Below are 15588 nucleotides of genomic sequence, written 5' to 3'. Positions count from 1 at the left end.
CTTCCCTTTCATTGCTTGCATGACGTCTTTGACCCTAGTTCTCAGATCTTGCATCTACAGATTGAAATAAGTGACGTCTTCAGTCTTGTCACCAACACAACCAAAGGTACCTGCACGGAGCCTGGTATTATTCCGTTCAAGAGACCGATGGTGATGGCTTCTCTGTTGACCCCCTATTTGACTAAGCTCAGCGTCGTTGTCAATCCTACGGGAGTCATTATTGGGTACTTCATTATTCTCCACCTCATTAAGGTCGGCTAAGCGTTGTAGAATCATTGAATTTTTCTGGACTAATTGGTTCATTCCCTTATTTAAGGTTTAAACCTATTGTTCCAACGCTGTGACGCATTCCTGATCGTTTGGGATGGCGGGGGGTTGCCTCGTCGAGTCCCTTTGATCAGAAGTTTGCAACGCTTCGTATTTGCCAGCAACCAGACCAGATCGCAATCGAACCATACTTTATTTAGAGAACTAAAATCGTTCCCATAGACGGCGCCAACTGTTGATGATGGATTCTGCGCAACCTGGATCTGATCTAACTTCCTGGACAGAGAGAAGAAAAGGTGATCCTACAAGCACCGGTGTGTTACTGGTGGAGTAGGCTCCGACGAATAAGTCAGTGTGCGAACTAATCTCTTAAGAGAAATCAAGAACTTGAGTTAGGGTTTTTTGCGTCCCTCCAAACGTTGATTACCCCGCCTTTTTTATAGGGCTTAGATTAAGATGTCACGTAGAATTACCTTATTGTAATCTGTAGACTTAATCCTCATCGTAATCTTTAATCCTTATCATAATCTTTAATCCTTATCGTAATCTGTAAAGCCTATCTCAATCTGTAATCCTTATCGTAATCTGCAGAGCCTATCTCAATAGTGCGTTAATTTAGCAATCTTCCCTTAATTATGGATATTTAAATTATACATCCATCAGTACCATGAAATGGGTATGTAATGAAGCTGTGTGTGGGTGTGTTTGATACTAGGTGGTGTGTGTGTGTTTGGTGATTGTAAGTGTAAATGGGTGTGCCCATGAGGTGATAAAATTATATATATATACACAGTATATATTATCAAATGAAGATCTATGTGGAGGTTTCCACACTTCTCCTTACTGGTGCTTGAAGTTTCTAGATATATATTATTTATTATATTAAGTTGAATTGAAGGTTTGAAATAAGTTTTTGTGGTTTGACTAGTATATGTATATATTATTATTATATTATAAAGGAGGTGATGTTTCAAGCTTTCTAGAAGGAATTAAGCTGCCAGCACATGGGTTTATAAGCTGCTAGCACAACATATACAACTACATCTATATTTATATGGATAGGTATGTGTGTCGAATATAGATTTTTTTTCCAAAAAGCTTCCTTTAGAAGCTCTTAATTGGGACAGTCTTACATGATCTATCTACTGAAGTTTGAAAAGAAAGGAAGGGAAAAACAGAGGGCAATCAGACGAAAAAGATTAAAAAGACAAAAGCGAAGAGAAGTTAAATAGAAATTCTAGTGGAGCGACTGTGCTGGTAAAGAAGTTGATATTTTTAAATTCTTTTGTAGGAGTTTTTTATTTAGATTCCAATTCAATTAATTGTTTTTGGCATAGATTTCATTTATTCCACTCTTACTAATTTAATTTAATTGCTACCTAGTGTGAATGAATACAATTATAATTCCATTCGAATTATTTAGTTGGAATTGGATCTATACATTTATGATTAGGACTTTACCTACAATTTTGTATCAGACTTGAGATTTAGTAAAGGCATGATGATTATGGGTTATTTCTCTTTAGAAATGAATATGACATGATTATATTATTGTTCAGGCAATGAGAAGGAATCGATTATTTCGGCAATATCAAAGGATAAGTAGACAATTTGAGAAGTAGCCAAGGTGAGTGTACTCATTGGAAGTTTATACTTGAATGGGTGTGTTGAAGTATCGAAGATATTTATTTGATGTGGAAATGCTTATATATATTAAATAAGGTCCATACTCTGACCTGGAAGAAGAGTAATATATTTATATAAGGTCCATACTCTAGCCTGAAAGGAGAGTAATATATTTATATAAGGTCGCCTGAAAGGAGAGTACTATATTATATAAGGTCCATACTTTGGCCTAGAAGGAGAGTACTATATTTTAGTGCCTATAAAGTTGGAAGTTATATGTTGTGAAGTTTAATTGAAGTTATCAGATAATATTTGTTTATATTACTCTGATGTAGTAGTGTTGCATTCACTGAGCTTTACTCTCACTTTTTCCATATCTATATTTTCAGTCGCTACTGCCAGGTCTAGAATTTTGAGTGTGGATGGGGGAAGGAGAAATAGAACGTCTTTTTGTATAAAATGTAAATATTGTAGTAGAATTTAATATTGTGACTTGTAATTAACGGTTTAATTTTCTTAAAACTTGCAAGATGGATTTATAGTTTATTTTTTTTATTATAAATTGTTAAGCAGACACTCTGATGTAGGAAGACGTTACGTATAAATGAGGTTAATACAGATGGTTAAATACATTCCAATTGTTCAATTTATTAAATAGTGTAAATTGGGTTAGGGTGTGGCATTGATATGGCCTAATCATAACTTGACAGCTTCGATTTAACTTAGGAAAAAAATAATCACTATTTCTTGATTGATTTAATCAGACACTTGTTTGTTATATGTGTTTGTTTTTATTATATAAATTTTTTCTTGCAAATTATTATTATTATTATTATTATTATTATTGTCATTATTGATTTACTCATTATTTCAATGCTCCTATAAATGTCTAGTTACAAAGATAAAAAAAAAAAAAAAAATTTAAATAACCAGCCTTTTGAATAAACAAGGTTTTCCTGATAGAAAGATTTGCTTATGACAGAGAACCTAATTTCGGGTATCTAGCTAAGCAAGCCCTACCTCTACCTTTCACCCTGACAAATACATGAGCACCTAGTGTGAAATGTTGTTTTATTAAAATTATAATATAAGATGCCTTAGGCTAGTACATAGTAAGGGGACTTTTCTTGTTCATTAGCGCTCTAGTTTTCAACAAGGGGCATATATTGAAGAAGTGAAATGGGCATAGAATAGTAGCCTATAATCACTTTGAAGCCCCTTTGATATTATATTATGTGAGTTGTATAATGCGGAATTGTTGTGGAATATAATATGGGCAAGTATTTTAGAGGGGGTGGATAGGTTCAACTTACTATTTTATCTGATTTTTGCTTAAATTAAATTTATTAAAGTAAAAACTAATTATCAACTCACAAAGCAAAAATTAAATGCAAGTAAAGTAGAGTTTGTGAGACACCAAGGCCCTGCTTGGAATGGTTCTCCCAAAATAGTTTTCTGTTTTGGGAGTTACAAAAAATAGTTCTTCAAAAAAATGGCCTACTTGGAATTATATTATAAAAACAGTTTTTTCAAAACTGAGTTCTTAGAGTAGCAGTTTTCTAAGAACAACTCAGAGTTGTTTTCCCTGTTTTTGAGAACATGCGGAGAACACTGTTCTCCACTTAAAAAAGTGGTCCGTACATTTTTATAATCCTCGTTTATAACAGTTTTGCGCAAGTTGAAACCGGCATCTCGCTCCTTCACGATAAAGCTCTGCAACACCTCATTTGAAACCGGCATCTCGCTCCTCTCTACCGCTTCTCTCTACAAGATTGCTCTGTAACGCTGCACTTCTCTCCTCTGCATCCACACTCTTGCTCAGATTTTTTCAAGCTCCATCTGTTTAGGTAAACACAAATCTAGTATTTTTCTGTCGCAAGTTTTTGGTTATGGATTTTGTTTTTTGGATGAGTTTGGTTGCAGATTTGATTCTTGATTTTGTTGGTTGGGTGAGTTTTGTTGTGGATTTGATATTCAGTTTAGGGATTTGTGGTTTTTAGTTTAGGGATTTGATTTTCAATTTAGGGATTTGATTTTCAATATATATATGTGTATGTATATATTGGTCTACATATATATATATGGTCACTCTTGGGTTCGGTTCACCCACCCAGTGATAGATTTTCTATCACCAACATGCATGTCTCCTCTAATTTGAGCATTTTGACCAAAAATAATCTGCCTCGACAGTACAATACTGTTGATTAAGAGTATCTCTCATCGAGTCAAAACTTACGCAAGTTTAGGACTGCAATTTTAATAGAGATGCCCACTTGTACTCCTCAAAAAATAGAGTAGACAAATGCACAAATTATAGTGTTCTATCACCAACATGCATATCTAAAGCCTACCTTAAATCTTTGCATTTTTTTTTCCTAATTGCTTTTATCTTCATCCAATTTTCACTTATCAAATAAAAAAAAATGTTCATCCTACTTTCATTTTCAATGTCATCGGCAATCCATATCCTAAACATAACAGAACTAAAATACTCATAATCCTTTGCCTGGGTATACTCATTAAGCCCTAACCCTCTTTTCATCAACTGTCAAGTATGTCTAGTACAAAAATTCCTTTCAGCCCAAATTTCCTGGACAGTCCATGAACAATTTGAAGGAATCCTTGAGAAAGCCTGGCAACAGAACTCCCAGAATACTCAATGATTCAGTAGTAGCTTCTTATTTCTTTCCGAAGGCAGTGAAGGAATGGAAAAGAAATGATTTTGGTAATTTTTTCAGAAACAAGAGAAGAATCACTACTAGGTTTTAAGCTGTTTAGACTTCCTTAAAAATCTTTTTGGAAGAAGACACAGACTTCATGGAAATCTTATAGTAAGATCCCCTAACAAGAAGAAATGAACTGACTTTAAAGGTCCAGAGTAATGTGGATCACTTGTGGGGAGTATAACAGGAGGTGTCTATTTCGAAAATCATTAGCAGCAGAAGGGAAAATAAAGTGAAAACTTTAGGGATTTGATTTTCAATATATATATGTGTATATATATATTCGTCTACATATATATATATATGGTCACTCTTGGGTTCGGTTCACCCACCCAGTGATAGATTTAGGTTAATACCTCCAAACTAAATCAACCGCAGGATGGCTCAATCTTGAGTTCCAGGCTCCAACTTTAGTGTAACCATTTTTCTTCTTTTTTCTGTTTGTCATTATTAGTTTAATTTTTTATTTTGTTCACAGAAGATTGTTGATTTTCTTTTTCATCCTCTTTTCGTTTTTGTTGTTTCTCACTTCCTGTAAAAAGATGAGATAATTTTTACTTCTCTGTTAGGTGGTACGATTAGCATATATATGGCAAACACAAGCACAAAAAGGCACAATTTAGCTAGATTTGAGTCCCAGAATTCCCATATCTTGTTCTTCCCAAATATGTTTAGTATGTTCAGCTATTGTTTGGAATAACGAATTGGTACATATAATATATGTGTTTATATAGAAGGTCGACATTTAAACATTATACTATAGATTATAAAAATAGGATGATTATTGTGACGGTGTGATGTCAACAGATTTTGAGCGATGCAGGTCTCAATCATAGGATGTTGGCTTAAATTCCTCTTAGTTATATGCACCCGTTGAAGAACTTCACAATTGCTTGTATTTTCTGCTAATTGTCTATTATGGTTGGTGCATTATACTATTGTTCTTATTATCGTTTTTATTGTATGTTTATGTTTCATATTAGTCTATCAGCTAATTTATGCATGCCAACACTGGTATTATTATACATTGAATTTGCTGATCCAAATCACACAGGACTACTTGCACTATTGGACCACTACATGATTAGTTCAAACTTTTTTTTTTTTTTCCTTGGGAGCTCATCATTTTATAATTTATTGTGCTTTTCATAAGCACAATCGTTATTTTATACATAGAACAGAGAAGATTGTTGATTGGGTTGGGTGATTGTCTTCGAACAGAGAAGATTGTTGATTGGGTTGGGTGATTGTCTTCTCTTAGACATGGGTTCACTTTTCTGTCTCAGTGGTATGTTGCTTTTCAAGCTCTGTAGCTTGACTGTCCTCATCATGATTAGATTTACCAAGGAAGGAGAAAGAGTAAGAACCACCGCCCCTACCATCCAATAACAGAACAATAAAACTCTAAAAATTACAGAGTAAGAACCCACCTCCTGTAATTGTTGTATAATGAACCCTGCAAGGATTAAAAAAGGAATAGAAAAGAAAAGAAATATTGAGGAAAGGAATATATAAACAAAAGTATATAACAATAATTTAGCAAAACAAGGAGTACAAAAAATGGTAGTGAACAACATCTAGAGTGTGAACTTGTATCTCCTTGAAGCCATCTTTTAATGCAAGAGGAACCAAATAAGTGGCCACAAGGAAGACAACTGCAATACTCAAATCATACATGTAGAAAAACCCATGTCAAAAAAACCCAGAGAAACATCAAATTTTGAGAAATTAGTTCTAGAACTGTATAAATTAAAGAGAGAGAACCCACACTCTGATGAAATTGTGCACATATATACTGTGTGCCACACAAACATCTACACATATACATGAGAATACACACACACACAAAACTGCATACACTGATTTAACTGTATAATTAAATTATACATATGTATAATTTAATTATACATGATTCAAAAATATCTTACAGAAATAGGGAAGACTTTAGAAATCAATTTTACTTACCTTTTCTTCCAATGTTGATATTGTACCTTTAAATATCCATTAGCCATTTCCAAGAAGTTTAACAATGCAATTTATTGCAACTGAACTAGAAACCCATGAAGAAAAAAAAAAAAAAAAAAGTGTTCTTTTGACTCCTTTCATTGCTGAAAAAGGGTTTACAAAAAACGGTTTTATATTTTGGGAGTTAAAAAAAAAATGTTCTTCAATTTTAATTATAGCACATCAACTTTGTTTTGTCTAGGTTCTTGAAAAATCAAGATGGACATAGATTAGAGTGACAAATCGTCTTCATCGTCTAGTGATTCAGATGAAGCTTTTGATGACCTTGTAGATTGCATGTATTTGAATTTGATGCAGGAGAATGAAGATTCCTTTAAATCCAAGGTACCAAAGAGAACTTCAGGGTTAACAGGTCATGAGTATGTTCAGAAATTGTTGAATGACCATGCCGGTCGATGTTTTGATATATTACGAATGGATAGAGAAGTCTTTTTGAAATTATGTCGAATATTGAGAGAACAAAAATTGTTGGAAGACATACATACAATTTCGATCGAGGAGTCAGTGGCAATGTTTCTGTTCATTATAGGACATAATATTCGTCGTGCAGTGGTAGCTGAACGATTTCAACATTCTGGAGAAACAGTTTTCAGACATTTGAAATACGTATTGAGAGTAATATGTCACCTTGGGAAATCCCTCATACGTCCACCACAAAGCGATGATGTGCCTTCTCATATACTTCATAATCCTAAATACTATCCTTGGTTTAAGAATTGCATTGGAGCAATTGATGGAACACATATAAGTGCTTTTGCACCTGCCAGCAAACAAACTCCTTATAGAGGAAGAAAGTCTATAGTGACACAAAATGTTATGTGTGCTTGCTCATTTGATATGCTATTTACTTTCGTTTACGCGGGTTGGGAAGGAACGGCAAATGACTCGAGAGTTTTTATTGATGCAATTACTAGAGCTGTTGCACGATTCCCGATACTAACTGATGGTATTACTATTATGTTTATCTTTTTTAATATTAATAATAGCATGCTACTAATCCTAATAAAATTTAAATAATTTTTTGCAGGGAAATACTATGTAGTTGATTCTGGTTACCCATGCACAAAATGATTTCTGCCTTCGTATCGTGGTCAAAGATATCATCTACAAGATTATATCGGCAACCGCGTGGTGCAAAGGAATTATTTAACTACCGGCATTTATCACTTCGCAATGTCATTGAACGTTGTTTTGGAGTACTAAAGGCTCATTTTCCCATTTTAAAGCTTATGCCTTATTATAAGTTGGTTAGACAACGACTCATAATAACTACTTGTTGCACGATTCACAATTTCATTCGTCAAAATATATTAGATGATCGTTTTTTTATGGAGTATGCGGAAGAAGATGTTAATGTCACGAATAGGGGGAATGGTAATAGTAGTAATGTTGGTGTACTGAATGCACTTAATTTATCTGATGATCGTGCAGCACAAATGGGAACCCTTAGAACTCATCTGACAAATCTAATGTGGGCATCATTCAGAGGCAATGCTAGATGAAGTTATTTTTATAATTCTCTAATTTTTGCTTTGATTACTTATTTGTGTAATTCTTTAATATTTTGTTTTAGTTATGTATGACTAAAATTAATGTTTGTACAACTAAAAGTGCATATGACATTTAAAGTAATTAATGTAACTCTTTTGTTGTATTTAAATTTAATCAAATTTTAATTAAATTTGATATATTGTTATTTGTGCAACTTTTATCAAATATACTTGTTAAAATGAATTCACCTCCAACACTTATTTTTTATATATATATATATATATATATATATATATATATATATATATTTATATTAATAGTTAATATCATAAATTAAAGAAATAAAAGAGTGATGTACAATAATATTTTTATTTATTTTCTTAGTTCAGAAAACTATTTTCAAAAACTCATACAACCAAGTAGTTTTATGAGTTTTTGTTTTCCGGAAACTGTTTTGTAAATTCTCTTAACCAAGCAAGCTTGAAATCTGAAAAAACTAAAAACTATTCTCGGAAAATTGTTCTTGAGAACAGTTTTCATAAATCCATTCCAAGCATGGCCCAAGTTTTTAGTGAGGAGACCTAGTTTGAGAAATCATCCAACAAAAAAAAAAAACCTTGAAGACTATCACGCGGTCTCAAGCAAAACAATCAATTATGTTTGAAGCAAAGTACAATGGATTTCGACTCAGGCTCACACCCTCTCGCTCTACCAAGAACCACTTATTGACCATCTTCAGCTTTTCAACTCCCCCGTCTAACAACTCTCGACCTTAAGCTTACTCCCTTGACTATTACAGAAGGATTGCTAGTAGATTAAATAACACTCCACGAATGCTTTGATCCCTTCAAAGTGTGACCGCTCTTTCATTTTTTTCAAATCTGAATTGATGAAAATAAATAGAAACTCTATTTTTTCTTAACGGTATCAATAGATCTTCAATGATTTGAACTTTGAACAGATAGAGAACAACATCCTAATCACTCGTGTGTATAGTATATGTGCTCTTAATATGAAAAATAAAGACTCCAAAAAATCTCATAAATTGGTTTTGTAAGATTGATAAAAATTGTATTCAAAAGCCGTGAAAAACTTACGTGAGAAAAGATGTTTATATAGAATTTGTAAAGACCTAAAACAACTTGAAAAATAAGTTCAATTCGTGTAAAATTGTCATACAAAATCTAATAAAGAATGAAATTAGTTCTTATCAAAATATGATATCAAGAAAGTGCAATCTGTTGGACTTAAAGTGCAACCTGTTAGACTTTTCTAGACTTCCGAAAGTGCAACCAGCTGGACTTAAAGTGCAACTTCTTGTACTTTTTCAGACTTAAAATTTTTCAATAAAAACATGTTTTTCTTATATCTTAATAAAACTTGAAATATAATGTGTCATCACTCAACATACATTTTCTAAATGATGTTCTCATTGGATCGAAGTATGCGTGCACTTGTTTTTCTGCTTTCGACACCAAGACTCTGTGACGTTTCGTAATTTTTCCATTTTTTTGACATTTTTTTTAAAAAAAAATTCTGATTTTTTTTAATTTTTGTGCCTCATTTTGCTTGTCACCCATCGGTTAGCATGCCATAAAGGTTCCAAGAGTGAATTGGGGCATTTATTTGAGTTTAGAATTCTTAGGAATGCATTTCGGGTCTTTTTCCCATTTTTTGAATTTTTGGTCCAGGAGGTCCCGGTTGGACCCCACGCCCAAATTTTTCGTGCTCAAGGTTATTGCATTTCATGTTTTATTATTTAGTGGGTATCTATATGATTATGTGTTTATTTACTCATTTGTAGCATGTATAGTATGTGTATATGCAAGGAAGGGCAAAATGGACATTGGGTGGGTCAAAGTGGACCCCATCTTGACTTAACTTATGACTAAGAGGACTTAGGGCCTCACCTTTTCTGCATTTCTCTCCTCCACCAGCCGAGCTCCTTATCCCTCTCTAAACTTATTTATCTCTCTCTAAAACTATACATTTTTAGCTTAGATTTCATCAATTTCCTTTTGGAATTGATCTTTGACACAGAAGGCAAAGTTGTAGGGCTCGACGAGAGCTTCAAGTTGATTAGACTGGATTTTCGTTTGGGTGACAGAGAGATTTTTAAAATTTGGGGCTTTTTGCATCCATAGAGATAGAGTTGTCTAACTTGCATAGTCCTTCACCTTGGTAGTTAATTCCATGTTTTTCCCCTTCTTATACATGTCAATTTGATGTCAATTGCATAATTAAGTTCTAGGGTTTGGTGCATGTTTAAATTGTGTCAAATTGATGTGTTCTATGTGACTATATGCCCATCTTGTGTATAAATTGTAAAATGACATGCTATCAATTTGCTATGTGATGGATTATACGCTTACCTTCTATGTTGTTGTGATGATATTGACTATTCTCATACTAGATGTTGTTATAATGCTTGGAGCATGCTTTTTTTTATTAATTAAGCTTGTTGTGTCATATAATTGTTTATTTTATAATGGAAGCATGATGAGTAGTGAAATGATTATATTTGAAGTATTTCCATATATATGGCATAATGGTGTTCATAGGTATATGAGTTGGGTGGGTTGAGAGACGTGTGTTGATTTTGAAAAGTTGAAAATGAGGATTTGATGAGTTGGGAAAAAGTTTTTCTCAAACCCGGTAGTTGGGGAGCTACCCCTTTGTCGGTGGTACTAACTAGTTAATAGGGACATGGAAGGTACCCATGAGTAAATAGCGAACTCGGGCCTCAAGTAGTAGTTGTGAGTCACCCTTTGCCAAAGACGACTAGCAACCCTAGGGACAACGGAGGTACCAAAGTATGGCTAGTTCGTACGTTTTCGGGGTGGGTGTGTAGATATGTGAGGGTGTGGATGGGGTGTGTCATTGCATTGAGCATTTCATGCATTACATTGCATGTGAACGGTGATGATGGTTACTTAAAGATGGAAGTGATGCATGTGAATCCCTTGCAAGATAGCTTTGTCTATTTCCCATTCTTTGTATGTAAAGCATGTGATTATTTACTTTACTTGAGGAAATGTGTGATACCCCCGGATTTCCAGATGCGGGTTGGCCAAGCCCACTCCCGAATACCCGAGGATATCAAAAACAAATGGCAATAATCGAACACAAAGTACAAAATAGATAACAGGAATAAATAAAAGACTGAAAGAAACTAAAACGATAATCCATTGCAAAGACCTCAGATCCAATTTTCATTAATAAATTCTGCTGATACAAATAATCCTCCAACTTATACAACTCGGGAATCCATACTATGTGGACCCCTAGAAAACCAAACTAATCAAACGATCAACAATGTACAATTAGATACGGGAACTCCAATGTAGATAATCCAGAAGAATGATGTAGATGATCCCTGTTCAGCACAAACAATCCTTACTCCTAACGAATACCTGAAAAATGAAGGTGGGTCAGGCCCAGAAACAAGTTCTACTTTACTACAGTCCAAGCAGAGACCTGATACGCAGATATATCCTAAATAACTCAACAATAGCTAAATAGTCCATAACTATATATATATCCACACTAAAGGACTCTCACTAGACTACAGGCCGGTCTTAACCTGATTAGTAGGCAACATGCAAAACGCACCTGAAGTGGGCATGAGTACCTAGACCTAGCAGAGTACACCTCAAACTATCATAACCAGTTATGCATCCCAATGCATATACGCTCCCTAACCATCGATCCTGAGACTCAAGCTCATATCGAGGTACCATAAATATATATATAAATTCCATCCAAAACTAATGAAGTGCTGCTCAACTGTTCGTCGCCAAGACACGACATTTAATTAGGATTTAAATGTTATAATTAAATCCATTTCCTTAATCCAGAATAGGTAGGAGTTAGCATTTTGATCTAATCCGTACCTAATATGCCACCGTCCCATACCGGTGCATATAATCCACAAAATTCATATAATTGATATAACAGGTAAAACAGTTCAATAATTAAAATCCAGAATAGGTAGGAGTTAGCGTTTTGATCTAATCCGTACCTAATATGCCACCGTCCCATACCGGTGCATATAATCCACAAAATTCATATAATTGATAGAACAGGTGAAGCAGTTCAACAATTAAAATCAAGGGAACGATATAATGATAATCAGAAATATTACTAAGCATATTATACTGAAATTCTCAAAAGTAAATTTCATAATAATCCACAAATCCAACCACTGATGAAGTCTATAACAGATAAAACATCAATTAATTTCATATAAGCATACTACATTTTCAGATAGTCAATTATGCTTATTACAGTGCTTAAACATGATTAATATTGTTTAACCATACATGTAAAAATTGCTAAAATAATAGTAAGCAATAAATCCTTTATTCCATACTCAACATGCAAGTTTACTGTTGAAATTCATGTTGTTCCATTCTTTAGCATATTGTTATAAATCATGCTTCCAAGTATTTTTATATGTCCATTACAGTTACTTAAACCATTCACGGCATCTTAAACAACTTAGAAATACTCCAAACGGCCAAATAGAACCTAAAAATTCAATTTCTGCAAGTTCCAACGCGAGAGCAAGCTCCCACACTTTGAGAGCCAACTCTGCTCTCTTAGGAGCCGGCTCCCTCCATGAGGGAGCTGGCTTCCTCTTTCAGGGAGCCGGCTGTCTCTCCCTTGAGAGTCGTAAACTGATCCTGCTCATCTTCTTCGCTTCCAGCGATGTTCAGAACCCTATGTATTGATTTTATTAAGATTCCTAGGGTTCAATCTAAGTCCCAAAGGTTCCAGAAACTCATAGAATTCCAGTACGTATGACTAACAAGAATTTAAAATATAATCGGTAACAATTTATGCAATAAAACAATTTCAATTAAGTAATACATAATATAATTTACAGTCTGAACTAACATGCATAAAACATCCATTTTAAAGTTCAATTTAATTCCTGGAGACTATATAACATGCACAGAACACAGGTCTAAGGGAAGGAGTTAGAATAGAACTTGCCTCTTAAGGTTTCAGTTTGAAACCTTTAACCATCCTCTACCTAGACTTTCCAGCGACCTCTGATTGTCGTCAAGCCTCCTACTGCTCTGGTTCTAATCCATAAGCAGACCCTCTTCCTTTCTCCTTGGTCCGGCCTTTCAACCCTTGGCCAAAACCCTAATTTCCTTTCTTAGTTTCTCTCAAACCTTTCTGTATCTAAAAAGTGGCGAGCATAGGGTTTCTTCTAACCCTTGACAGACAACCTAATATGTATATATAAGCTTAAAACAAACCCTAATCCTATTTATAACCTACGTCTAATACTAAGAGAAGAAAAAAGAATAAAAGAAAAATAAAAACAAAACATAATACATATATTTAAAGTCGGTACATAAATATATATATATATATATATATACTAACCATACTTATTAATATAATTATTTAATATACTAATAAGTCCAAAATTCATAAATATACATATATACTCATATATATATATATATGTATCAACATCCATGGGTAATATATCTGTACCCGTTACTTATCTTATCCAAGCAGTCCATGTGACCCAAGTGGGTAGTTCATTACTACTATCCAAATCCATCCCTTTTAAAAATATAAAATAAAAATAAAATAAAATAGGTACACATCAAAATCAAATAACAAATAATTTCATTCAACACTTAATGTAAACAAAACACTTAAACACATACTTACAATTAAACAATTAAGTCAATTAAATATAAACATGAAACCATATAAACACATAGCCACGTAAACAACCAAAAATGCACAAGAAATAAAATTAAAATTTCAATTATATCCTTTTGAAAACTAAGGGTATTATAAGATGCCACTTAGGCAATCTTTACTGAGTCGTTGTGCTCATCCCTCTACTTAACATTTTTTAAGAAACGAGAAAGAAGTTATGGATGACCCACAACCTCAAATGTGATGACATTGATGACTTATTTTGTCGACTAGACGTTTAGTCCATTTTTTGAATCATGTAATATTTGATGTTTGGGAATTGTAATGAAACATGTATAGTTTTGCTCTAGACTTGTATTTAAGGCCGTATACGTTCATTTTGTGGTTAAAAATGGTATTGAGACCATTATGTATGTTTTATGGTCTCATTAGGATTTCAAATCCCATGTAAAACTTAGTGTCATTTTATGATGTAATCAGATCTATTTTGACTTCAATTAGTGTATCAAGCCTATTATGATGATTATATGACTGCAATGACCTAAAATTGGGGTTGCTTTTCATCCAAATTGATGTTTTTGGCACAGGTTTACTTTGCATTTAGGCTCACAAACAAGCTATGGGGTGTCCAAGGCCTTAGGTACCAAAAAATGGCCTATTTTTCACCTCTTAGGGCTTGTCGGCCGGCTGGTGATATAAGCTAGCCGGCCGACAATGTATTTTGGGCTTGGGTAGAATGTTGGGAGGCCTAGAACGTTATTTCAGTGGCTGACCCTCCATTTTCGGCCAGATGACACATGCCTTCAGCCGACCGACGCATCCTAGTTCACCAGCTTTCATGTCCCGACTTCAAATGACCATATCTCCTTCATTTTAACTCCAAATTGGGTTAGATTTGAGTCCAATTTCAAGGTTTTTGAGTTAGCTTTCCAATGGCACTGACCTAATCCATAAATTATAACAATATAGAAAGTTATAATTGTCTTAGTGAGGATTACTCCGAGAGCCTTACAAACCATGAAGGGCCATTTGTGTGAAAGCATTGTTTTAAAGCCTAGAACCTTACGAAATAAGTTAATAAGGACATGATGACTTGGATAAACTTCCTTTGACTCATTTAGAGTCAACCCACTTCTCTATCTTACCTTGAAAGAACCAGTTTGCCCTTTTGTGTCCTCAGGTTCGGGTAAGGACATGGTTATCATTTCGGACCTCGGGTTTGGGTTGATAAAGACTCAAAGTAAAATAAAAACTTACAACTCGATCGGACACGTTTTGAGACCAAAATTTATCAATTACAAAATTTATATCTCACATATTAGTCAAGCATTAACACTCTTATAGAGAAAGAATTTTAAGCTATATATGAAATCGAAAGAAATACTAAAAATCAGTGCTTTCATATAGATTGAGATTTGTAGCTTGATTCTTTACCCATTTCATATTGGGAAGATTTACAAGAAATTATCTGATAACTAGGTTAAAGAGAAGACAAAGTAGGAAAGGTACTAATTTGAATATAAAGAGAAGGGGGGGGGGGGGGGGTGGTGTAGATAATGACAACTATAAGATGGGGGAGGGAATGGATAAATAAAACTATAAGATTTGAAGAAGAGTATGGGGTTGTAAGATGTTATTGATGAGATTCTTCATTGAAACAATACCTAAAGTCGAAAAGGAATAAAAACCAAAACTCAGGAAGAATTTTTTTTAAAAGAGGCAGACTTTTAACCTTATACCCACAATCGTCTTCCAAAGACTCTTT

The 15588-nt window shown here is 33.9% G+C and overlaps 1 protein-coding gene across 3 annotated transcripts; it reads left to right on the top strand.

Annotated features, from left to right (window-relative positions):
• The first annotated feature begins 3430 nt into the window (after positions 1 to 3430).
• LOC132311495 (uncharacterized) lies at positions 3431 to 8322 on the top strand. 3 transcript variants are annotated; one of them, XM_059809408.1, is made up of 3 exons: positions 3431 to 3740; positions 6939 to 7587; positions 7669 to 8322. In XM_059809408.1, exons 2-3 carry the CDS (start codon positions 7056 to 7058, stop codon positions 7710 to 7712), a joined length of 576 nt encoding a protein of 191 aa, XP_059665391.1. In that variant the 5' UTR covers positions 3431 to 3740; positions 6939 to 7055; the 3' UTR covers positions 7713 to 8322. The 3 variants fall into 3 exon arrangements, with proteins under 3 accessions (XP_059665391.1, XP_059665390.1, XP_059665388.1); XM_059809407.1 differs by having other exon boundaries at positions 6913 to 7587; XM_059809405.1 differs by having other exon boundaries at positions 6823 to 7587.
• Positions 8323 to 15588: the final 7266 nt, after the last annotated feature.

Source organism: Cornus florida, unplaced genomic scaffold (genome assembly GCF_030987335.1).
Source record: "Cornus florida cultivar Cherokee Brave unplaced genomic scaffold, ASM3098733v1 CherokeeBrave_3.0.0_Hap2_Chr06, whole genome shotgun sequence".
NCBI classification, from domain to species: domain Eukaryota; kingdom Viridiplantae; phylum Streptophyta; class Magnoliopsida; order Cornales; family Cornaceae; genus Cornus; species Cornus florida.
The sequence above is the reverse complement of the archived record's forward strand: the minus strand, read 5'-3'. Positions and strand labels throughout refer to the sequence as shown.